Source organism: Panulirus ornatus, chromosome 17 (assembly GCF_036320965.1).
Source record: "Panulirus ornatus isolate Po-2019 chromosome 17, ASM3632096v1, whole genome shotgun sequence".
Classification (NCBI taxonomy): domain Eukaryota; kingdom Metazoa; phylum Arthropoda; class Malacostraca; order Decapoda; family Palinuridae; genus Panulirus; species Panulirus ornatus.
Genome location: NC_092240.1, coordinates 11090098 through 11115000, shown reverse-complemented (window position 1 = coordinate 11115000; position 24903 = coordinate 11090098). Strand labels below are relative to the sequence as shown.

Genomic DNA, 24903 nt, shown 5'->3' with positions numbered 1-24903 from the left:
AGCATTAAAACTATTCAGTCGAGTTTGTTGCGTTGTGAGGAAGAAAAAAAAAATGATAGAAAATATTATCATAAAGACAATAAACGTTTGCTTTCAAGAAAATTAAAGGGAACTGTTGAGGTGGTGGAAGAAGAAATTCTTATTTTCTATTTTTTCTCCTTTACTTCCTCTGCCCCCCCCCCCCCCCCTGCCCCCCCCCCAAAAAAAAAAAGAGACTCTTTTGGCATTCGTTATCAACTTTGTCCCACAATCCTACATGACAGCAACTGTGTCCACGATCAGCAGTAAGGTCGGGTGGAAATTTTTTATAAACGCAATTGTGACCTTTTTAAGATATTTTATGTTTCTAACTTGAGCGCTAAGGCCAGACCACTTCTGACTTGGACCTTGAGGTCTGTGTATCTATGCAACTCTCTCTCTCTCTCTCTCTCTCTCTCTCTCTCTCTCTCTCTCTCTCTCTCTATATATATATATATATATATATATATATATATATATATATATATATATATAATCACACTTCGCCATTTCCCGCATTAGCGAGGTAGCGTTAAGAACAGAGGACTGGGCCTTTGAGGGAATATCCTCACCTGGCCCCCTTCTCTATTCCTTCTTTTGGAAAATTAAAAAAAAAAAAAAAAAACGAGAGGGGAGGATTTCCAGCCCCCCTGCTCCCTTCCCTTTTAGTCGCCTTCTACGACACGCAGGGAATACGTGGGAAGTATTCTTTCTCCCCTATCCCCAGGGATAATATATATATATATATATATATATATATATATATATATATATATATATATATATATATATATATATATATATATATATATATATATATAACCCATCTCTCTATCGATCAACTCTCAAGCTATGTAGATAGGGGGCCTTGGCAGTGGCAAGACAACAGTGCCAATGCATAGCAATCCCAAGAGCCCGCACTCCCTTGACGCAAAGGGAGGCAGGAGTTTGTAACATCCCCCTAAGTAAATCTGTCCCCCCTTAGTAAATCTGTCCCCCCTTAGTAAATCTGTCCCCCTTAGTAAATCTCCCCCGGGCAAAAGAACCGCCAGCTGCGCAATGAACGAGATTCTCGGGTGGGCAAAGAACTTCTCTAATGTAGGCATTTCCCTCCGATAGGTTTCTCGTGGTCCATAGCAGCTCTGGGATGTTATAGATAGAGTGGTGGGAAATACGAGGATTCAAATGCAGTTAAGCCCCGTAAGGGAAGTCTGGGGGAGGTGAGGGGCAAGTTCTGCACGTGTTTACGAGTTGTATGGGAGAGAGAGAGAGAGAGAGAGAGAGAGAGAGAGAGAGAGAGAGAGAGAGAGAGAGAGAGAGAGAGAATATCCTCCTCTCAAACCATGTATTGTACTACCACAGGTATTTGTCCTTTCATGAACAAGAGACAGTGCATATCTTCTGAGTTAAGATTAACTGTATTTCATAAGACCTTCAGTGCACGCGACACTGCATCAACAAAGAACAGGAGAAAGCAAATATATACACCTATTACCCCCAAAAAAATTTAGATCACATGGAAAAAAAAAAATGTGATACAAGGATGAAAAAGGTAAATATAATATGTAATATATGGATAAAAAAAAGAGATAATGTCAAGCGAGAGTATCACTTCCTCTGGACCTAAGTGAGAGGAGGAATACCACACGAGACAGAAATGGAGTTATAAATTGTGTTGTTTTATGCCAGTGTGTTTACAGAGAGCCCAGGGAGTATTTTGCGATGCCGCACGTAAAGATACTCGCTGGACACTAACTGTTTGATTTTCCTCTCGTAAAATTATGCAAATGGACTCTTTCTTTCAAGCCTTTTACACAGACCCACTGAAATATTCACTCTAACTTGTGTATACATAAAAAAAAGGGACAAAATTTGAAACATTTAGAGAAAGAGTTAGTTTAATAAATTATCATTGTATTGTCATGATTTTTTTTTCTTTTTTTAAGTTTTTCAATATTTTATGGTCCTATTTAGGGGTTTTACTAGGGTGACCCCGATATCTTAAAGTCCTATTCAAGGATTTTACAAGGGTGACCCCGATATCTTATAGTCCTATTCAAGGATTTTACAAGGGTGACCCCGATATCTTATAGTCCTATTCAAGGATTTTACAAGGGTGACCCCGATATCTTATAGTCCTATTCAAGGATTTTACAAGGGTGACCCGATATCTTAAAGTCCTATTCAAGGATTTTACAAGGGTGACCCCGATATCTTATAGTCCTAGTACAAGGATTTTTTACAAGGGTGACCCCGATATCTTATAGTCCTATTCAAGGATTTTACAAGGGTGACCCCGATATCTTATAGTCCTATTCAAGGATTTTACAAGGGTGACCCCGATATCTTATAGTCCTATTCAAGGTTTTTACAAGGGTGACCCCGATATCTTATAGTCCTATTCAAGGATTTTACAAGGGTGACCCCGATATCTTATAGTCCTATTCAAGATTTTACAAGGGTGACCCGATATCTTAAAGTCCTATTCAAGGATTTTACAAGGTGACCCGATATCTTATAGTCCTATTCAAGGATTTTACAAGGGTGACCCGATATCTTAAAGTCCTATTCAAGGATTTTACAAGGGTGACCCGATATCTTATAGTCCTATTCAAGGATTTTACAAGGGTGACCCGATATCTTAAAGTCCTATTCAAGGATTTTACAAGGGTGACCCGATATCTTATAGTCCCTATTCAAGGATTTTACAAGGGTGACCCGATATCTTAAAGTCCTATTCAAGGATTTTTACAAGGGTGACCCGATATCTTATAGTCCTATTCAAGGATTTTACAAGGGTGACCCGATATCTTAAAGTCCTATTCAAGGATTTTACAAGGGTGACCCGATATCTTATAGTCCTATTCAAGGATTTTACAAGGGTGACCCGATATCTTAAAGTCCTATTCAAGGATTTTACAAGGGTGACCCGATATCTTATAGTCCTATTCAAGGATTTTACAAGGGTGACCCCGATATCTTATAGTCCTATTCAAGGATTTTACAAGGGTGACCCCGATATCTTATAGTCCTATTCAAGGATTTTACAAGGGTGACCCCGATATCTTATAGTCCTATTCAAGGATTTTACAAGGGTGACCCGATATCTTAAAGTCCTATTCAAGGATTTTACATGGGTGACCCCGATATCTTATAGTCCTATTCAAGGATTTTACAAGGGTGACCCCGATATCTTATAGTCCTATTCAAGGATTTTACAAGGGTGACCCCGATATGTCTAAGTAATTTACCAAGAGTGACCCACAATGTCTTAGGCCTTTTAAGGATTTTACCTAAAGTGACCTTTGTAATATCCTATGGACAGTAATTACTAAGAGTGACCTTAACATCTTTCAGTCCTATCTAAGGATCTTAATAAGAGTGATCTAAATATCTTTTAGTCCTACAAAGAGTAACCTTCACTTAGATTTAGAATCTACTCGACAGATAAGACAGGAGCTGTGCCAGTACAATTCAATGGATAGGGGAGAAGAAAAAAAAAGAAAACACAGTAATTGAAGGAGAAAGGAGGGATTTTATCCTTCCCTCTTCACATAGAATATATGACACTACGTTCTGTGCAACTGTATAAATGAGAGAGACTGTAATACATATCAGGGTGTGTGTGTGTGTGTGTGTGTGTGTGTGTGTGTGTGTGTGTGTGTGTGTGTGTGTAGTGACAGAGCAAAAATGTTCTTTCGGATGAATTGAGTGAACTCAAGAGTGAACTCGTATCTGATAAACACACACCGAGAAGGAACTTCTCTCCCCAAGAGAAGGCGATCGGCCAGAGAATTGAGAGAGAGAGAGAGAGAGAGAGAGAGAGAGAGAGAGAGAGAGAGAGAGAGAGAGAGAGAGAGAGAGAGAGACCACTGTAAGGAATTTCCAGTGGTAATACCACGAGACAGCAATGGGTCCCATCTGCATCAGACTGCACAATTGAACACGGTGTTACAGCGCCTCATGTATCCCTGTACTATGAGCTTGGAGTAACAAGGGGACCATTATGAAATGAAAAACTACATACTTATCCACTGCCTGGATCCCTGAGAGACTAAAGGCGTTGCCAATATATGGTAACACTTACATGGTAGTTGGGTCCTACATGATAGAAAATGTTCATGATGTGTATGTATATGTATTTTTCCCATAATAACCCTACGACTAATTTCAACGAAAAGAATCCTTTTCGTCACTTAGGATATCTTTCTAGAGGCTCAAGGCTCTGCGCTACTTTCAGCAGCAGTGGATGGTGCATGCCTCTTGGCGCTGATGGGTTTAATGACCCTGGTAGTTGATAGAACTAAGGGCCCAACTCACAAAGGAACACCTCATGGGAAAGGAGATTTTAAATCCTTCCTGGTTATAGAGAAAGTTAAGTTGGATATTTAGGGGAAAGTGAAATGGTCGAGGTATTACAGCATCTCCCAAGACAGAACCCCCCAAAAAAGTGAACAGAACCAGGGTGATCCGCCAGCCAAAGTGACCTTACGTCCTCGAGGAATTAAGTCAAGGAGGAGCTTACAAAAGTCTTTCTTTTAAAGGTGTCATAAAATACACAGTTCATCTTGATCAAAGTGGGATGTACTCGAAGAAGCTGTTAATCTAAATAGCAAATAGAATCTTAAGATCCACAGTTAGAGAAAATTATATTAAAAGGAAAATATAGAAGTTGTATTTCAAGTGAGATTAATGAATACTTCACAGGCCTTGTGTGTGTGTGTGTGTGTGTGTGTGTGTGTGTGTGTGTGTGTGTGTGTGTGTGTGTAAGCATGCTATGTTGAAAGAGAAAAATCCACTTTCATAATTTTACGACTAGGAAATTACCCAGCTGCTGTGTGAGCAGTGGCTGCGAGTTGAATGAAACGGCTCCCTGGGTTGTTATGTATAATATGAACAGTATTACAGTATCACATTATGTACTAGGTACGATTTCATGTGGTATTTTCCCCACACACACATTGCAAAGTCTCCACTAGGGCCCCCAGGCACTTGTTTTAATGCCCCCCTTTTCCAGTCCATCAGTTTTATGTCGCTTTGGACCAGACACTTACACTTTTCATTACCACTTTTCTCAGACACTTATATCTATACTAGATATATGCAACCAGATCTTTTATAACTTATCGTCACTTAGTCACTGTAGTGAGTTAAGACACACACACACACACACACACACATATATATACACTAACACACACACACACTAGCATCAGCAAGGTACCCATTTATCAACCAGCCTCGAGGGGGAGGATGAACAGCTGTGATTGACTGTAGTCCGACGGCCGTGCCCGAGATTCGAACCAGGCAATCCCGTGCCTAATTTCATAATCAACAATGCAAACCCCCTTCACTATATACCATATAATGAACATAACAAGATACATATAAGAAAAACAGGAGGAAGGTAAAGAGGACGAAGAGAAACATTAATCTTGCCGAATTTCTATAGAATTATGGGTAAGATATTTATGTATTCTAAGGATTTATATCTTTGGGATCTATACATCCTATAGATTTATATCTATCGTATTCATATCTTCCATGGATTTACGTCTGCGGTATATAAATTTTGCGGAGGTTTATATTCTATAGATTTATATCTATCGTATTCCTATCTTGTATGGATTTACATCAGAGTTATATACATTTTGCAGTATGTACATTTTCTCAAGATTTATATACCATAGCATCTATATTCTCCTTAGATTTATACTAGAAAGTAGTCGAACTTTATATAACATAGTATCAATGCTTCCTACAGATATATCCTATAGTATCTATATTTCCTATAGATTTAATACCTTATAGTATCTATCGTTTATATATAGTCTTGTACCCAGACCATCTATATCGTCTGCCAATGAGGGAAGATTGCAGTCTTCCCAAGAGCCTTCCATCACCTATCCTTTTCGTTCCAACATCGCCATGAACATCTTCCCCAGTCGACTCACCCCCTCCCATCATTTGGGCGGCGAAGCCGGTGCATTAGCTATTTTCTTTAACCAGTTCTCCTACCAGGGAAGGTGCAGACCAAGCCTCGAGCTCACAGTCTATTATACATGGATATTTACATGGTTCGCTCTGGGATATACAGCTCGAGTGTGCAGCTTCAAGTTGCTTCGACCAACCGTGTCACTGTGTAGCACAGACAACACATAATTTGCCCTTTTTTTTTTCTCTCTCTCTCGTTGCATCTCTCTCTCTCTCTCTCTCTCTCTCTCTCTCTCTCTCTCTCTCTCTCTCTCTCTCTCTCTCTCTCTCTCTCTTTCATGCACTAGCCCAGTCATTTTAGCAAAATCCCAGCGTGTGAGGCGTTGGGTACTGTTAAGTAGGTGAAATTGGTAGGTAGGTACTTTTGAAATATATATTATATATATGTATATTCCTATGAGTCCACGGGGAAAATGAAACACGAAAAGTTCCCAAGTGCACTTTCGTGTAATAATCACATCATCAGGGGAGACACAAGAGAGAAATATAACAGTCAGTTGATATACATCGAAGAGACGAAGCTAGGACCCCATATATATATATATATATATATATATATATATATATATATATATATATATATATATATATATATATATATATATATGTGTGTGTGTGTGTGTGTGTGTGTGTGTGTGTGTGTGTGTGTGTGTGTGTGTCGTGTGTGTGTGTGTTTCCTTTCTCCTGTTCTACTCAGAAAGTCTCTATCTTTCTGTGCATCGTCGCTTGTACTCGCTGTACATTTCCTCCCTCTGTGTACAGTAATATTGCTCAGTAGTTTGTTCCATATCTCTTCGTTAGAACACTGAACATTATTTTGATTAATGTGAGTATTTATGATCTGGTTGTCTCCCTCCTTCTGGGGATTAATCATTCATTTATCTCATCAGTTGATAATTAATTCATATCCTCAATCAATAATTCATTTAAATCCTGAATATACTGTTCATTTCTATCCTCAGTTGGTAATTCATTTATATCCTCAGTTCATCTTTTCACCCAAATATTAGAAAATAATTTAGCTTTGGACTAAATTATCATTACGTAAAGAAATCCTGTCCGATAATTCTTAGTTATTTTTCAAAAATAAAATCTAATAATTCTATGCATCAAGGATGGTCGTGTTATATAATTCACGGTGATAAAACTTTTCAAAAATCTAGAACCCTCGCTCATTGCCAGTCTCTTTGTTCCTTGTGAAACCTCACCTCTGACGGGTTTAATATATGTAGAAATTCTCTCTCTCTCTCTCTCTCTCTCTCTCTCTCTCTCTCTCTCTCTCTCTCTCTCTCTCTCTCTCTCTCTCTCTCTCTCTTCCTCCCTGTAAGCGCGTTTTGTAAATAATTTTCACCAGTAGAAAATACGAGCGACCGCTCGTTATATTTCTCGACGGGGAAACACACACACACACACACACACACACACACACACACACACACACACACACACACACACACACACACACACACCACGAGTGCTGCCTCGGAAATTTAATAAGAGCTGTAAGTATTTTCTCTAACCCTTTGTTCACTGTTGTAATTTTGCTTGCAGGGGAGGGGGGGATCATAAAGTGGTGAAACAAGGGCTGAAGACAAAAAGAAAAAAAGAAAAACGGATTAAGGATACATGGGAGGGACTGGGACGAGGAGGTGCACGAGAGAGAGAGAGAGAGAGAGAGAGAGAGAGAGAGAGAGAGAGAGAGAGAGAGAGAGAGAGAGAGAGAGAGACAGAGATTGGGGCTTGGAGAACATGGGAGAAGGAAATGCTTTGGAGGACATAGGTTAAAGCCAGATAACACAATATGGTTCACGGCGAGTTTTTGTCTCCTGGAGGACAGATACACGTTCCTGTATTCCTAACCTGTATAGACAGGGACTGGTGGAGGACAGATACACGTTCCTGTATTCCTAACCTGTATAGACAGGGACTGGTGGAGGACAGATACACGTTCCTGTATTCCGAACCAGTATAGACAGGGACTGGTGGAGGACAGATACACGTTCCTGTATTCCTAACCTGTATAGACAGGGACTGGTGGAGAACAGATACAGGTTCCTGTATTCCTAACCTGTATAGACAGGGACTGGTGGAGGACACATACAGGTTCCTGTATTCCTAACCTGTATAGACAGGGACTGGTGGAGGACAGATACAGGTTACTCTATTCCTAACTTGTATAGACAGGGACTGGTGGAGGACACATACAGGTTCCTGTATTCCTAACCTGTATAGACAGGGACTGGTGGAGGACACATACAGGTTCCTGTATTCCTAACCTGTATAGGCAGGGACTGGTGGAGGACACATACACGTTCCTGTATTCCTAACATGTATAGACAGGGACTGGTCAGTACAACGGGAAGAACAGGTGGAGTGTTAATCTAGAACTTGGAGGAGGACTTGAACAGCGAGACCAGAGTGTTGTAGGTTAAGGACTAAGTTAAGGGAGTCGATATGGGTTAAGTGTTCGTGGGATTCGGTTCAGGAATTAGGAAGGGTGGTGAGGGAAGGGTGGTTATGTGGAAAATGGATTAAAGGGAATAGGGTTTAAAATGTCAAGGGTTTATGGTAAATAGCCAGGAAGTAGAGTAAGGGATCTTAAGGATGATGATCTCAAACACAAAGGAATTCAAACAGCAACAGACCACTGGGTCCTTTCGAGGCTAATTGTGATAGTGGAAGATATCAGAAACTGTAAGCCTCAGTGAGGATATCAGAAACTCACAGATCAGTGAGGATATCAGAAACTCACAGATCAGTGAGGATATCAGAAACTCACAGATCAGTGAGGTAAAGAAAGTTAGAAAGCATACTAGAAGGCATGAAGACAATTCAAAGAGAAGAACCTGCAAATTGTCCATGTTGACTTAAGGGGGCGAAAATAATGAAAGTCGTGAACTTGAAGCGAAATATATATATATCAAGCCTGTTCTTAAACGTATCTGCAATATTACTTTCAACTACTCTGATTGGCCGATCGTTCCGTGTGTTAACAATCCTGTCGAGGTCAAAGTCCTTCGCCTAATTGGTGGTAAAAACGTTCTTGAAGTAGAACAAGGGACGAAGTGTTATTGGTTGGGAGGGAGGATTAAGCATTTAGAGGGAATGGTGTACAACTGATCTCAGCAATTAAAGTTATAATAAAAAATAATGGACAAAAGTAATGAATTATAGTGATATAGTGCAGACTTTGTTACTTTAGAGACTTTAAAGGACGTCTATATGAGAGGACTAAAGAGACCATTCTTAGTAGCTCAATTTCGAAGAAGGATTAGACGTGGTGATTAGCTGTTGATGTGAGCATCTTTTACAACTGTTGGCGAAGACCAACAACAACGCCATTTACGCACAGCGGGAAGCATGTGTTTACGCCCGAATTTACATACTACGCATTCTCTTTAATACTAACGTGTTTTCATACTACAGCAAATAAGAGCAGGTCTCCAACTAATCGTTTGCATGCATAAATCTAGCGCACCCCCACCCCCCCCCCCCAACACACACACACACACACACACACACACACACACACACACACACACACACACACACACACACACACACCAGACTTAAAGAGAGCTGAGTTGCTTGTAAACACTAGAGGATTTGACTTTGCTCCCCTCAGAAGAGAGAAAAGTAAAGGGTGATCCGAGTCATAAGCTAAAATTCTTAAAACAGGTCGATGACGTGGACGCTCAACAGCTCGACGAAAGATTAAAGGGATGGAGCGAGAAACTGGTTAGAAAAGATGTAAAGAAAAAATTGTACAGTGCATGAATAAATAGTTTCATGGAATATGGCGATTGAGGACGTGGCTAATGCAAACAGCATACATTATGATGTTCATAAGTTCTACGGCAATAGAGAATAGAGGCCAAGGTGGTGATTGGGGGGGGGGGGGGCGGGGGGAGAGATAATCAATTATCCAGAGGGTTTAATCATCAAAAGTACATTTGACAAGCAATGATCACCTCGGAGGGGGGTAGATGAAGAAGAGGTATGGCTAAAGAGGGCTTCAGCCTCAATACAATTACGTTTTTCTCCCTCCATGAACTTTTCCATCTTCTGCCATTTCATGACTGAAAGCACAGACAGGTAAAACAACAGTCATACATTAAAAGAAGAAAGAGAAAAAAAAATTAAGCGCCCGTGTATGCCTGTGGGCCTACACAGCACAGCCTGCCAAGGAAGATACAGAGGGCTACGTTGGGCCAGAATACAATATAGAGATATTTCTGGGCAAGTCGTCCCTCTTCCCCCAAAAGCTTTCACCCACATCTTAGCACTGAATAACGCCAAGCACGTGCATACCCAAGACATACAGCTCCACCGCAGCTTTCATTTTTCATTTTTTTCCCCCCTTGTGGTGCGGGTTGGGGAGTCTTGGAATACACTGCACAGCGGGAGTGTGGTTTATAGATAAAGTGAAAGAGAATGGATACCAGAAGGGAGACAGATTTTTTAAGGAAAAAAAGGTTGATGGACATTGTGCCAAAGTCGTCGGAGAGATGAGAATGTACAATGGCTGATGTGCTCAAGAAAAGACCTATGGATTTGATCGATTCAAAGGAGAGATCTGGTTACATAAGATAAACGAACTGGAAAAGTACAGACGAAAATCTTAAAGTAATAAATACGAGGTTAAGAAAATAACAGAGGATAGTGAAGATGAGAGGAAGCAACTTGAAATCACGAGAGAATAGTGATGATACAAACTTAAGTCTACATGAGAGAGGAGTGTGGCAAAAGATGATAAGGGAAGACACCACGACAGAAGAACATAAGCATAAGACGAACTTGAAGACCGATCACTAAACATGAGAAGCAGTAAAAGTAGAGGATAGGAAGATAGGGAACAAACAGAGAAAGTTACCATGAGAGAAAATAACTGCATACCAAAGATCAGACATGAACATATGAAAGAATAATAATTCAACCAAAGGAAAAGAAATGATTTAATCCTATGGCTATAGAATATCAAACAAAATTGAGAGAAGATAATACTCCAGACATTAAGATAAGTAAAATAAGAGTGATAAAAGGAAGAAGAGAATAAAGAAGTTATAATACCTCACGATTTTAGTATTCTAACACCATAAAAAGAAACTATGTATGTGATCAACTATTTTTATGATAGTCAACGCTCATTATATCTACAGGACGTAATGTAAAATGGACATCGACTGAAATAGCAAGAGAATAAAGTCTGCAAGCAGACGACAATGTGGCCATTGCATGATTACATTGTTAAAAGAACATGTAACCTGTCTATTAAGGTGAGGGTGTCAGATTTCCAATAGCTCTACACACACACACACACACACACACACACACACACACACACGCATACACACACACACACACACACACACACACACACACACACACACACACACACACACACACACACACACACACACACTGGACAGTGATATATTCTCAATAATTATGTCTTTATCAGTAAGATACCAAGCGATTTTGTCGATAAGATAGACACTTTGGAAAGCTCATTATGCATTGACTTTGTACGAAGATGTATAAAAATGTTATCTGTAGTCGATAGCGATATATTTGAAGGGGTTCTATTGGATATATATATATATATATATATATATATATATATATATATATATATATATATATATATATATGTATATATATATATTAGTAAAATTATGCACGATATTCTCATTCAGACATGTTTCATTATATAGCCCATAGCATAATTAACACTAATGAGCTTCTTCATAGCTTTTTCTAACTTCTGAACACATGCTCTTTGTTCTCGGGGAAGCTGGAGAAAAGTAAAGACCCCCTAAGTGCCATTTTCAGAACTTTACTCCTCCAGTTTCCTCAAGAACAATGAACATGTGTTTGAGAATTAATAAAAAAGCCCCCCAAAAGAAAACTCATTTGTGCTCATTATGCTACAGTATTTAATGGAACGTATTTAAATATATTCATCTATACATCATCTATTATCTATCTATAACGAAACGTATCTAAATATATCTGTCTATGTATCATCTATCTACAATGAAACGTATCTGAATATATATTTCTATATATCATGCATCTCTCTCTCTCTCTCTCTCTCTCTCTCTCTCTCTCTCTCTCTCTCTCTCTATATATATATATATATATATATATATATATATATATATATATATTATTTTTTTTTTGTATTATACTTTGTCGCTGTCTCCCGCGTTTGCGAGGTAGCGCAAGGAAACAGACGAAAGAAATGCCCCCCCCCCCCATACACATGTATATACATACGTCCACACACGCAAATATACATACCTACACAGCTTTCCATGGTTTACCCCAGACGCTTCACATGCCTTGATTCAATCCACTGACAGCACGTCAACCCCGGTATACCACATCGCTCCAATTCACTCTATTCCTTGCCCTCCTTTCACCCTCCTGCATGTTCAGGCCCCGATCACACAAAATCTTTTTCACTCCATCTTTCCACCTCCAATTTGGTCTCCCTCTTCTCCTCGTTCCCTCCACCTCCGACACATATATCCTCTTGGTCAATCTTTCTTCACTCATTCTCTCCATGTGCCCAAACCACTTCAAAACACCCTCTTCTGCTCTCTCAACGACGCTCTTTTTATTTCCACACATCTCTCTTACCCTTACGTTACTCACTCGATCAAACCACCTCACACCACACATTGTCCTCAAACATCTCATTTCCAGCACATCCATCCTCCTGCGCACAACTCTATCCATAGACCACGCCTCGCAACCATACAACATTGTTGGAACCACTATTCCTTCAAGCATACCCATTTTTGCTTTCCGAGATAATGTTCTCGACTTCCACACATTCTTCAAGGCCCCCAGAATTTTCGCCCCCTCCCCCACCCTATGATCCACTTCCGCTTCCATGGTTCCATCCGCTGCCATATATATATATATATATATATATATATATATATATATATATATATATATATGCACTCCAGCATTTACAGATCCGTTAACTATGCCAGATGAAGTGGACGCGATGCTCAGTGATCATTACAAAGTGTATTATTAATCATGGCTGAAAGTAGATGTATTGGTGTTACGCCTATTGGTGAGAACTAATCAACCAATGCGATTCAAGGAGCAAGTCGTCAAATTCACCTGTCATTATACCATCATGCAGCACAGTGTAGCGATTGCATGTCCATTTAGATTAGTTCGTGATTACAATATTGAATATACTGCATCGTTAGATTCCAAGAATGAACGGAAAAAAAAAGAAAAGTATTGATGGCTTTTCTTTCGCAGAACTAAATGTAATTTTTCCCTTAAAGGACCGGCGTAGGAGTAATTGCTTTTAGCGGAGAAATGTAATCGACAAATTATTATTTGTCTCTTCTCAAAAGGTGGATATTTGTTGGTCCGTGTTATCAGATAATTTCCTTTATATATTGTCCAATGTGAGAATCGACAGGATACTCCGATAAATTGCTTTGGAAGGTTTTTCAATAATGAGCTACTTTCTTTGTGAAATTTATGGTGATAGGACTTGTAATGTCATGATTATAAACTATTCACACACACACGAGTCTCCGCTGTACGACCCAACAGTTTAATGTGCCTGGGTTCGAATCATGTAGAAGCTAGCCGGCCTAACAGCCAACCAAGCTGTTCATCTTCCCCTTTAGGGGTGGTCGATGATTGCGAACCTAGCATAAATTGGGATGCGTGTATATATATATATATATATATATATATATATATATATATATATATATATATATATATATATATATATATATATTAGGATCACAATTTTGCGCGTGATCAAGTATATTCCTACGAGTCTACGGGGAGACTGCAATACGATAAGTTCCCAAGTGCACTTTCGTGTAATAATCACATCATCAGGGGAGATGCAAGAAAGAAATACAAGTCAGCTGATGTACAACGAAGAGACATAGCTAGGACGCAGTTTGGTAAACACGTGATTGTCCAAGATGTGTGTTTACCAAATGGCGTCCTAGCTACGTCTCTTCGTTGTATATCAGCCGACTTATATATTTCTTGCATCACCCCTAATGATGTGATTAGTACACGAAAGTGCACTTGGGAACTTATCGTGTTTCATTTTCTCCGTGGACTCATATATATATATATATATATATGTATATATATATATATATATATATATATATGCCTATATGTAAGGTGAAGTCATTATTATGTATACGTAAGATTAAGAAATAGTACGTATACGTAAGGTTAAGACATAGTATGTATACGTAAGATTAAGACATTTGTACGTATACGTAAGACACAGTACGTATAAGCAAGATATAGTACGTATATACAAGGTTAAGAGACTGGGCCAACACGAGTGTACAACTCTCTCTACGTAAACCATTGATGATAACCGCACCACACACAACACAACACACACACACACTAGCATACTTCCAGAAACTGTTACCATTTGTTCGGTAAACGTCCATAGCAAGTTTCCACAAGTCATAATGGTAGTTTTGAAAGTACAGTAAACGAGGGGCGAATGAGCACAGCCTGTTTCCAGCGAGCGTACAACCACGATATTTTATAATTAACTTAATGACACGCGAGACGTACTTGAATTAGAGTAAGGAAGTTTATTTACAATTACGATTAATCAGGTCATGGATTTTATAGTCTCTAACCACAGCTTGTGCTATTATGATCTAAATATGATTATCGAATAATTCATTTTATGGAAGAAACAATTATCAGTTATTAGTTACTTATATTTATGCATCATGAGGAAATACTACCTGTATATGAATGTATGTTCATATGGAAAAGACATGATGTTCTCTGATCACTTCACATCAGACAGAGATGCGCTCGTATAGACCCATCCCAGACGTCCACGGCCGCTGCCTCCCATAGTTTATGTGGTATGGAGACACTGTCCCATACGAGGATTGACCGTTACGTTACCTCATTCTTCCCTCGAACAACGAAGATGAGAGATCCCGTTCCTAGTTCTGAGAAACAAAGTCTACAAACACCTAAAAAAAAAAAGACTCACGATCCATTTTACAAACTTGATAGAAAAGACGTAAGGAAGTACTATTAGTATCATAGTTGTGGATAAGTGGAATTGAATTAAAGAAAGCTTAGTATGCAGACACCATACAGAACTTTAAGTTGTATAATTAAAGGAAATGTTCAAGAAATGGGGCCCCTCATGAGTGTAAAAAACTCCATCACCATACAGCGCAAAATGGGTAATTACCAGAGCGTAATTACACCCACCAGGCTTCCGTGGATAATGGCACTGACTATAATTCACGCAGAGGTCTGTCCAGGTTCGAGTCTTAGACTAGGTAGCTGGCCCACAGGCAGCCCTACTGTTCATCTTCCTTTCCGGGCAGGTTGATAAATGGGTACCTGGCTTAGGCTGGTGTGTGTGTGTGTGTGTGTGTGTGTGTGTGTGTGTGTTAATCCACATATGAGTAAAGACATGGTTACTTATATACAAGGCTTAGAAACGGGACAAATAGTAATCACACACACACACACACACACACACACACACACACAAAGTAAATATTCTCCACAAGAACTGAAATCCCACGTACATATCCCAATGCCTATGTATCTGCTTAGCCAATCACTACATTCTATAACAACCCTAATCTTATAGATTCCTGTAATACGGAGAACCATTGTAACGACTCGTTGAGAATAATGACTAGCAGTGCATAAAGATACATCACAGTGATTTATCACAGTACACGAAGGTAAACAACATTAGTTGTACAATCACGGTAATTTATCACAGTACACGAAGGTAAACAACATTACTTGTACAATCACGGTAATTTATCACAGTACACGAAAGCAAACAACATAAGCTGTACAATGATTGTTTGCATCACTGTCCTCTTTCGTCCTTATTTCCATTCTTTACATAATGGTTTTAAGAGTCCCATCCTCGCTTCTTTTTTTTTTTTCAATCTCTGTGCAATATGAAACCTCTCTCTCTCTCTCTCTCTCTCTCTCTCTCTCTCTCTCTCTCTCTCTCTCTCTCTCTCTCTCTCTCTCTCTTCCCCCTGTTTGACAGCAACCCCCCACCACCCCACTCTCGCCCAATCAGTCATATCCAATCCATCTAAAGCATTTTACCCATCTCTCACCTCTTCCTCCTCCTCCTCTTCCTCTGCTCCTCATCCTCCTCCTCCTCTCACGTCACCCCCTCTCGTCTATCCTCCCGCCTCCTCCAGAAGACCAACTCACCTGCAGAGATGAGGGTGAAGGAACACGGCTCGTTCTGCTTTCCAACGTCGTTAATGGCGAAGCAAAGGAGCGTCCCGTAGTCTCTCTCGGTCTTCGGGGTGTAGTATAGCGTGCTCTGGAGACCCACTTGGGTGTACCTGGGCGAGACAAGATACAAGGGGGTTCTATTAGAGAGTGTGGGTGAGAAAAGGGGATGGGAGAAACGCATGCCGTTTTCTACGGCTTTTAAGGGGACTGCATTTTCTTTTTTTTTCTCAAGGCCACAGACCACCACCACCACCTCCTCTTCCTCCTTCTCCTCCTCGCTTGGGCCTTGGGTCTTTGTGGCCCGTGTATCTATGCGATTCTATTAGAGAGTTTAGGAAAGACACAGACAAAATGGCTCTATTCGATAGTTAGAGAGAGACAGTAGCTCTGTAAGAGAATCCAGGGAGACGTACAGTAGCTCTCTTCGAGATATGGGACAGATGAAATGGCTCTATTACAGACAAGGAGGGGAGAGACAGTGTCTCTATTAGAGAGTTAAGGAAGACGCACAGTAGCTCTATTAGAGAGGCAGGACAGACAAAATGGCTCTATTAGAGAGTTAGGGGAAGAAATACAGTGGCTCTATTTGTAGGATGGTTCGGGTTGAGAGAGACTATGCTCTATCAGAAAGGTTAGGTACGCTGTGCTCTATTAGAAATTGGGAAGGGGTGAGTCCTGTAACTCTCTGTGCTCTATAAGAGAGAGAGAGAGAGAGAGAGAGAGAGAGAGAGAGAGAGAGAGAGAGAGAGAGAGAGAGAGAGAGAGAGAGAGAGAGAGACGAAAATGGGCTAGGATATAAATTGATAATATATATATATATATATATATATATATATATATATATATATATATATATATATATATATATATTCAAGTGCACCAGGAATCCTCTTGCCGTTACTCACCCACTGAAATGTCCAAGAGAGACGGACGAAAAAAGGAACAGAATAGAAAAAAAAAGAAGAGATGGAGAAAAGTTTTTAGGAGGGAAGTGGAGAGAGAGAGAAATGGAATGCCAAGCAGACGACATAAAGATGAAGAGGGACGAAGTATTGATCAATGGTAAAGAGAGGAGTAATATTTCAGGTTATGAAAACAATAATGTAGGCAACAAAATATATGGAACGAAGATTCGATATATTTTCATGAAAGACGCTAGGAAACCAGAAATAAAGAAAACGGGAATATCTTAAGAGGGAAAATTGAAGGCATGAGAAATGTCACCCAGCTGTTCATCCTCCCTTAGGGCTATAATATATATATATATATATATATATATATATATATATATATATATATATATATATATATATATATATATATATATATCCTAAATGAGATAGCCTTGGTTTGGGCATTCAGTTGCCCGCGACGTCTCAGCTAACATAAAACAACATACAGACAAATAAACATATGTACAAATAATCACTTTCATAAGCTGGAGTTTCACACGAGTCCTGAATCGCTCATAGGGGAATTTTTCAAGTCAAAATATAATCCATTTCCTGGTACTTAATCAGATCTCGATAATCCTCACTATTTCACATGGAAAACCTTGAGTCACCATCACGTAAGTGTGGTGCGAATCCAAGGCAAAATTTTTGGCCCTTTCAAACGAACACACGTTCTTACACCTTGGTTAAGAAAAAAAGAAATCTGTCGTAATGATATGGTCTACTTTACGTAAGCGGGGGTGTCCGGGGTGGGGTGTTGGCCACAAAAGGAGTAGTTTGTGACAAACGACCGACCGACCGAGCACAGAACCATCCTTGATAAGCCTTGGTTCAAATTGGGGCCCAGCGGTTTCACGAAGGGGGGGAGGAGGGGATGAGGAGGCGCGGATTATAATGTGAAAAGTTAGAAGACTGATGATGGTCGACCACCACGACCATGCCGCGCGCAGACCTAACGACATCAGGTGCGGACGTACGACGGACGGACATAAGACGGACGCAAGACTGACATTGGACGACGGATGGACGTACACACGACGGACGGACGGACGCTAGTGAAGGGGGAGGTGGAGATTAAGGGGTGGGGGAAGGTTTGACATGGTCTTCGGCCGAGGAAGAGCTGAAAAGCCTTTAAAGACAGACATCTCCCCATTGAGGAAACTGTGAACGATGCCAAGGAGAATGAAGAAAGATCATCTCGGTGAAGGGGAAGAGTAGGGAAGCAAGAAGTGTGACTGGGAATGATGAGAAACTACGATTGTCCAGTTTACACAATTAAGAGAGAGAGAGAGAGAGAGAGAGAGAGAGAGAGAGAGAGAGAGAGAGAGAGAGAGAGAGAGAGAGACGAATTAAAGAGGCAGACACAGCTCGCCATCCGAAGTCAAAGGGCCCTAAGGGGGCGGGGACTCTTGCTCCAACCCCCGCGCCGAAGTGGCAGCCAATACACAGGCGGACGCAACACCACTTTGATCTCAAAAGCCTCGGCACACAAACAGGCTCGGAGGGCGAGGTGAAGGTATCCCCCCTGAAGGAGGCCACCGATGGATTATGCATTTCTGTATGTATAATTGACCCAGAGATGGTTCCTGGTGTTCCCCAGGACCTCACTTTCCAGGCAGCTCCAAGACTGCGCTACATTCCAGTACCTGGGGAGGGATGGTCTCCTTTGGAGTTGGGGGGGGTGTTCTTTGACGAGGCTGGAAATCCCAATGATATACCCTCAGTAAACGTGGCTTATCACTCCTCTCTCTCTCTCTCTCTCTCTCTCTCTCTATATATATATATATATATATATATATATATATATATATATATATATATATATATATATATATATATATATATATTTTGGAAAGGATCACAATTTTGCGCATGATCAAATGGCGTCCTAGCTTAGTCTCTTCGATGTATATCAACTGACTGTTATATATCTCTCTTGTGTCTCTCCTGATGATGTGATTATTGCACGAAAGTGCACTTGGGAACTTTTCGTGTTTCATTTTCCCCGTGGACTCATAGGAATATATATATATATATATATATATATATATATATATATATATATATATATATATATATATATATATATATATATAATATCGAATACGGATGAAAGTTATCATGCGAATGAGCACAAATTATCATATTACGGCTCCAATTCACATAATCATTTTCGCTAGTTTTAATCCCATCAGGATTTCATTACTGCCCGGGGCTATATTTCCCCTTAAGAACATTGACTTCCAGCTACCTAAACAAAGTCGTTTCCATCTCCCTCCCCCACTAACCTCCATTCCTGGATTTACGTCTTCCAGCCATTATTAATCCAGCCAGGTATTTTCTTTTATTTCCTGGAAGAGAAGACAGATGTAGGGCTCCTTTCGAGTGTCCAAGTTTCCAAATCGTACATTGGACTGGATTCTCTGCAGGCTAAGCTTCCTGGGAAAAGTGTAGTCAAGTGTTCTCTCTCGATGTAAAAGTATCATATGTTAATAGAATATTCTATACGTGTATATTATAGAATACTCTTCTTGTATACATATCTTGAAGGGCAACTTCTATCAAAGTATAGAAGTCATTTTTGGTGTCTAACCGTACTTCATTTTTGGTCTTCTAATAAAAAGAAGCCGTTCATCTGGAAAATTAGTTCTGCTAAGATAAAAATATGAACGATGATGTATAACGATGATTTCTTAGAGAGCATAAAGATACGAAGCTTAAAGAAAAATAAAGAAAATTACCAGAGGGAAGTCTAAGAAATCTTGGGTTATCAGGAACGCGATAGAGGGAATGACTATTCCATCACAGGGAGATGGAAGGCGCGTGAAATTGCTTTTTCATGGAAATGAGCTGAAGCAAGCGAGTGATTTTTGAATACCAGAGAGGCTTGTTGACATGGGGAGGACGGGACGGCCGCGCGGCAAAATAGGCGAAATTATGATGTCGACTCCGTTGGAAATGTTCTTGTTTGGCCGACAGGTTTAGGATCTTCTATTAGGATCCCGAGTGTGATTTCACGGATCAGTTCCGCGTCGAGCTTCCTTAGTGATAGGGTAGTTCTTAAGAGTTACCTTATGGACGCTGGCGTATAAAACAGATAGAGAGACAGGGGCACGCCTTGGGACACACCCAGATGTAAGGATTGAGGAAGAAATGTGCCGTGTGAGGGAACACGGGGACCAGAGAAGGAATGATGAGATACAGAACAAATGGCGAAGGACTAATTAAGGGAGAAAGAGATATATATATGAGGATGTTAGACACAAAGGCAGACACAGACGAAGAGAATGAGAAGAAAAAGGTATATGAAGCGGTTTAAAAAAAAATTGGCGAGAAACAGATCAAAACATCTTGAGGAATTATAAGGAGACACAGAAATGACAGATTGAGGAAATGTAAGGATGCACAGATATATATGAAGACGGATGACGTATGGAAAGGAACGAGACATAAACGATAAAACTAAAGGAAAAATTATACAATACATCCATACGAGACAGAGGACAAGACACAGACGTACGGACTGACAAAGATTAAGCGAGACAGAGTTTGTTCTCCATCGTGCCAGAGAAGTGTACATATTACGACGTCACAGACCGCGGTAACGTGTGTGTGTGTGTGTTCTTGTAGAACGTATGAACAAAAGAAAAGGAAGTGTTTATGAATAAAAAGAACTCGAGACCTATTGTTCCAAATCCTACCCACAGATCCACCATAAGTATCACTTTTACAGTGGCATCAATGGAAGCGCAATGACCCGTGCAAAGAAAATGTGGTAAAAATTCTGCAAAAAAAAAATTGGACTCAATGAGGCAGTTAGTCTGGCTTCATTGAATACATCATTAGCAGGAAACTGCATCTGTTGTCAAACTTTAAATCAATGGCTGCTGTAATTACGGCGACAATTAAGATAGTGTCATTTCTTTTAATCACCGTAACGATGCAGTGGATGGAAAATTCGACAGAAGTTAATGAACTTTTGTTTGCCCATGTCTGTCTATTTGTCTTCTGTCTACATATCTATCAGTCTGTTTATGTGTCTTCTTTTATATATTAACTGAGAGGGCGCCAGCAACTGAATGACTCAAACAAGTCCATCTTATATATATATATATATATATATATATATATATATATATATATATATATATATATATATATATATATATATATACATTTCCTTCTTTCATACTATTCGCCATTTCCCGAATTAGCGAGGTAGCGTTAAGAACAGTGGACTGGGCCTTTGAGGGAATATTCTCACCTGGCCCCCTTCTCTGTTCCTCTTGGGGAAGATGAACAGCTAGGTTAACTGTGGAACGGCTGCTGCAACAAGGATTCGAACCTATGCAGCCTGTCTAGAAAACTAAGTATATACTGTGGGTTTAAGAATATGAAACATATGCTAGACAATGTTAACTTACAAGAGGACATGAGAAACGTTAAATAGAAAAAACACAGCAAACACCTATGTTGGGTTATTGGCTAACGTTGATTATTGCTTTAAAGTGTGTTATTGTGTGGCAATTGGCAACTCAAGGGTGGGCCGTTTTGATAACTGTTTCTTTCTCCACACCTCGAAAAGCTTTATAACTCTGCCTTCTCATGTCTTTCCCAATAACTATGACCTAGCACTTTTCAAAAGACAGGTTTTTCACCGTCCTACAAAATTATTCAATATGTTTCCAAGTCTCATCTTTTCATAATCCTCTGTAGATTTAATTAAGGCCCGGCTTTCATGTGGACTTTTGTCTATGATTGGAACCTGCAACATGAAAAAAGCACTATTGGGTTAATTACTAAATGGAGATTACGTCAGGATAAAGTCACTTACGGTCAAAAACCTATACTAGGTAAATGGGTTAAGGAGATTCCGTCAAATGAAGTGATCTTCCGGAAGAAATGTCATGCCACGATCATAAATTTCGAGGGAAAGACAGGCGAAAAATTCCATGGACCCGCAAGTTGAAATTGTAATAAGGACAGAGTTGAGGTAGGTATGATGGAACCGTACTAAAAGCCACAGTTTATGTGATGCAAATAAACGGATAGGATCCGAGACGTAAAGTATAGTAATCAATGAAGATTAGAGACGTTATCAAAGAGCCTGATGAATGAAAGGGTCAACCATTCCTTCAGACGAGGGATAACACTGTGTTCTAAAGGTAAAGACAATATCTGGTGAGGGTGATTTTGAGTTACTCTTATGATTTGGTGATATATATATATATATATATATATATATATATATATATATATATATATATATATATATATATATTTTTTTTTTTTTTTTTTATACTTTGTCGCTGTCTCCCGCGTTTGCGAGGTAGCGCAAGGAAACAGACGAAAGAAATGGCCCAACCCCCCCCCTACACATGTACATACACACGTCCACACACGCAAATATACATACCTACACAGCTTTCCATGGTTTACCCCGGACGCTTCACATGCCTTGATTCAATCCACTGACAGCACGTCAACCCCTGTATACCACATCGCTCCAATTCACTCTATTCCTTGCCCTCCTTTCACTGCATGTTCAGGCCCCGATCACACAAAATCCTTTTCACTCCATCTTTCCACCTCCAATTTGGTCTCCCTCTTCTCCTCGTTCCCTCCACCTCCGACACATATATCCTCTTGGTCAATCTTTCCTCACTCATTCTCTCCATGTGCCCAAACCATTTCAAAACACCCTCTTCTGCTCTCTCAACCACGCTCTTTTTATTTCCACACATCTCTCTTACCCTTACGTTACTTACTCGATCAAACCACCTCACACCACACATTGTCCTCAAACATCTCATTTCCAGCACATCCATCCTCCTGCGCACAACTCTATCCATAGCCCACGCCTCGCAACCATACAACATTGTTGGAACTACTATTCCTTCAAACATACCCATTTTTGCTTTCCGGGATAATGTTCTCGACTTCCACACATTTCTCAAGGCTCCCAAAATTTTCGCCCCCTCCCCCACCCTATGATCCACTTCCGCTTCCATGGTTCCATCCGCTGACAGATCCACTCCCAGATATCTAAAACACTTCACTTCCTCCAGTTTTTCACCATTCAAACTCACCTCCCAATTGACTTGACCCTCAACCCTACTGTACCTAATAACCTTGCTCTTATTCACATTTACTCTTAACTTTCTTCTTCCACACACTTTACCAAACTCCGTCACCAGCTTCTGCAGTTTCTCACATGAATCCGCCACCAGCGCTGTATCATCAGCGAACAACAACTGACTCACTTCCCAAGCTCTCTCATCCCCAACAGACTTCATACTTGCCCCTCTTTCCAAGACTCTTGCATTTACCTCCCTAACAACCCCATCCATAAATAAATTAAACAACCATGGAGACATCACACACCCCTGCCGCAAACCTACATTCACTGAGAACCAATCACTTTCCTCTCTTCCTACACGTACACATGCCTTACATCCTCGATAAAAACTTTTCACTGCTTCTAACAACTTGCCTCCCACACCATATATTCTTAATACCTTCCACAGAGCATCTCTATCAACTCTATCATATGCCTTCTCCAGATCCATAAATGCTACATACAAATCCATTTGCTTTTCTAAGTATTTCTCACATACATTCTTCAAAGCAAACACCTGATCCACACATCCTCTACCACTTCTGAAACCACACTGCTCTTCCCCAATCTGATGCTCTGTACATGCCTTCACCCTCTCAATCAATACCCTCCCATATAATTTACCAGGAATACTCAACAAACTTATACCTCTGTAATTTGAGCACTCACTCTTATCCCCTTTGCCTTTGTACAATGGCACTATGCACGCATTCCGCCAATCCTCAGGCACCTCACCATGAGTCATACATACATTGAATAACCTTACCAACCAGTCAACAATACAGTCACCCCCTTTTTTAATAAATTCCACTGCAATACCATCCAAACCTGCTGCCTTGCCGGCTTTCATCTTCCGCAAAGCTTTTACTACCTCTTCTCTGTTTACCAAATCATTTTCCCTAACCCTCTCACTTTGCACACCACCTCGACCCAAACACCCTATATCTGCCACTCTGTCATCAGACACATTCAACAAACCTTCAAAATACTCATTCCATCTCCTTCTCACATCACCACTACTTGTTATCACCTCCCCATTTACGCCCTTCACTGAAATTCCCATTTGCTCCCTTGTCTTACGCACCATATTTACCTCCTTCCAGAACATCTTTTTATTCTCCCTAAAATTTACTGATAGTCTCTCACCCCAACTCTCATTTGCCCTTTTTTTCACCTCTTGCACCTTTCTCTTGACCTCCTGTCTCTTTCTTTTATACTTCTCCCACTCAATTGCATTTTTTCCCTGCAAAAATCGTCCAAATGCCTCTCTCTTCTCTTTCACTAATACTCTTACTTCTTCATCCCACCACTCACTACCCTTTCTAAACAGCCCACCTCCCACTCTTCTCATATATATATATATATATATATATATATATATATATATATATATATATATATATATATATATATATAGACAATGATTCCTTAATAGTATCTATAATAACGGATATATTTCAGTCAATATTTGAAGGCTCACGAGCTCAGAGATCTCATATGATAAATCATCAAACGATCGTATACAGGAATACCGAC

General features: G+C 40.0%; 1 protein-coding gene across 1 annotated transcript in view; it reads right to left on the bottom strand.

The window, feature by feature from the left end:
- Nucleotides 1-24903, bottom strand: part of LOC139754559 (nephrin-like) — an 894341-nt gene that overhangs the window by 67832 nt on the left and 801606 nt on the right. Inside the window, exon 11 of the mRNA XM_071671918.1 lies at nucleotides 16270-16406. Coding sequence (XP_071528019.1) covers nucleotides 16270-16406 — 137 coding nt within the window. The remainder of the gene's footprint in view (nucleotides 1-16269; nucleotides 16407-24903) is intronic.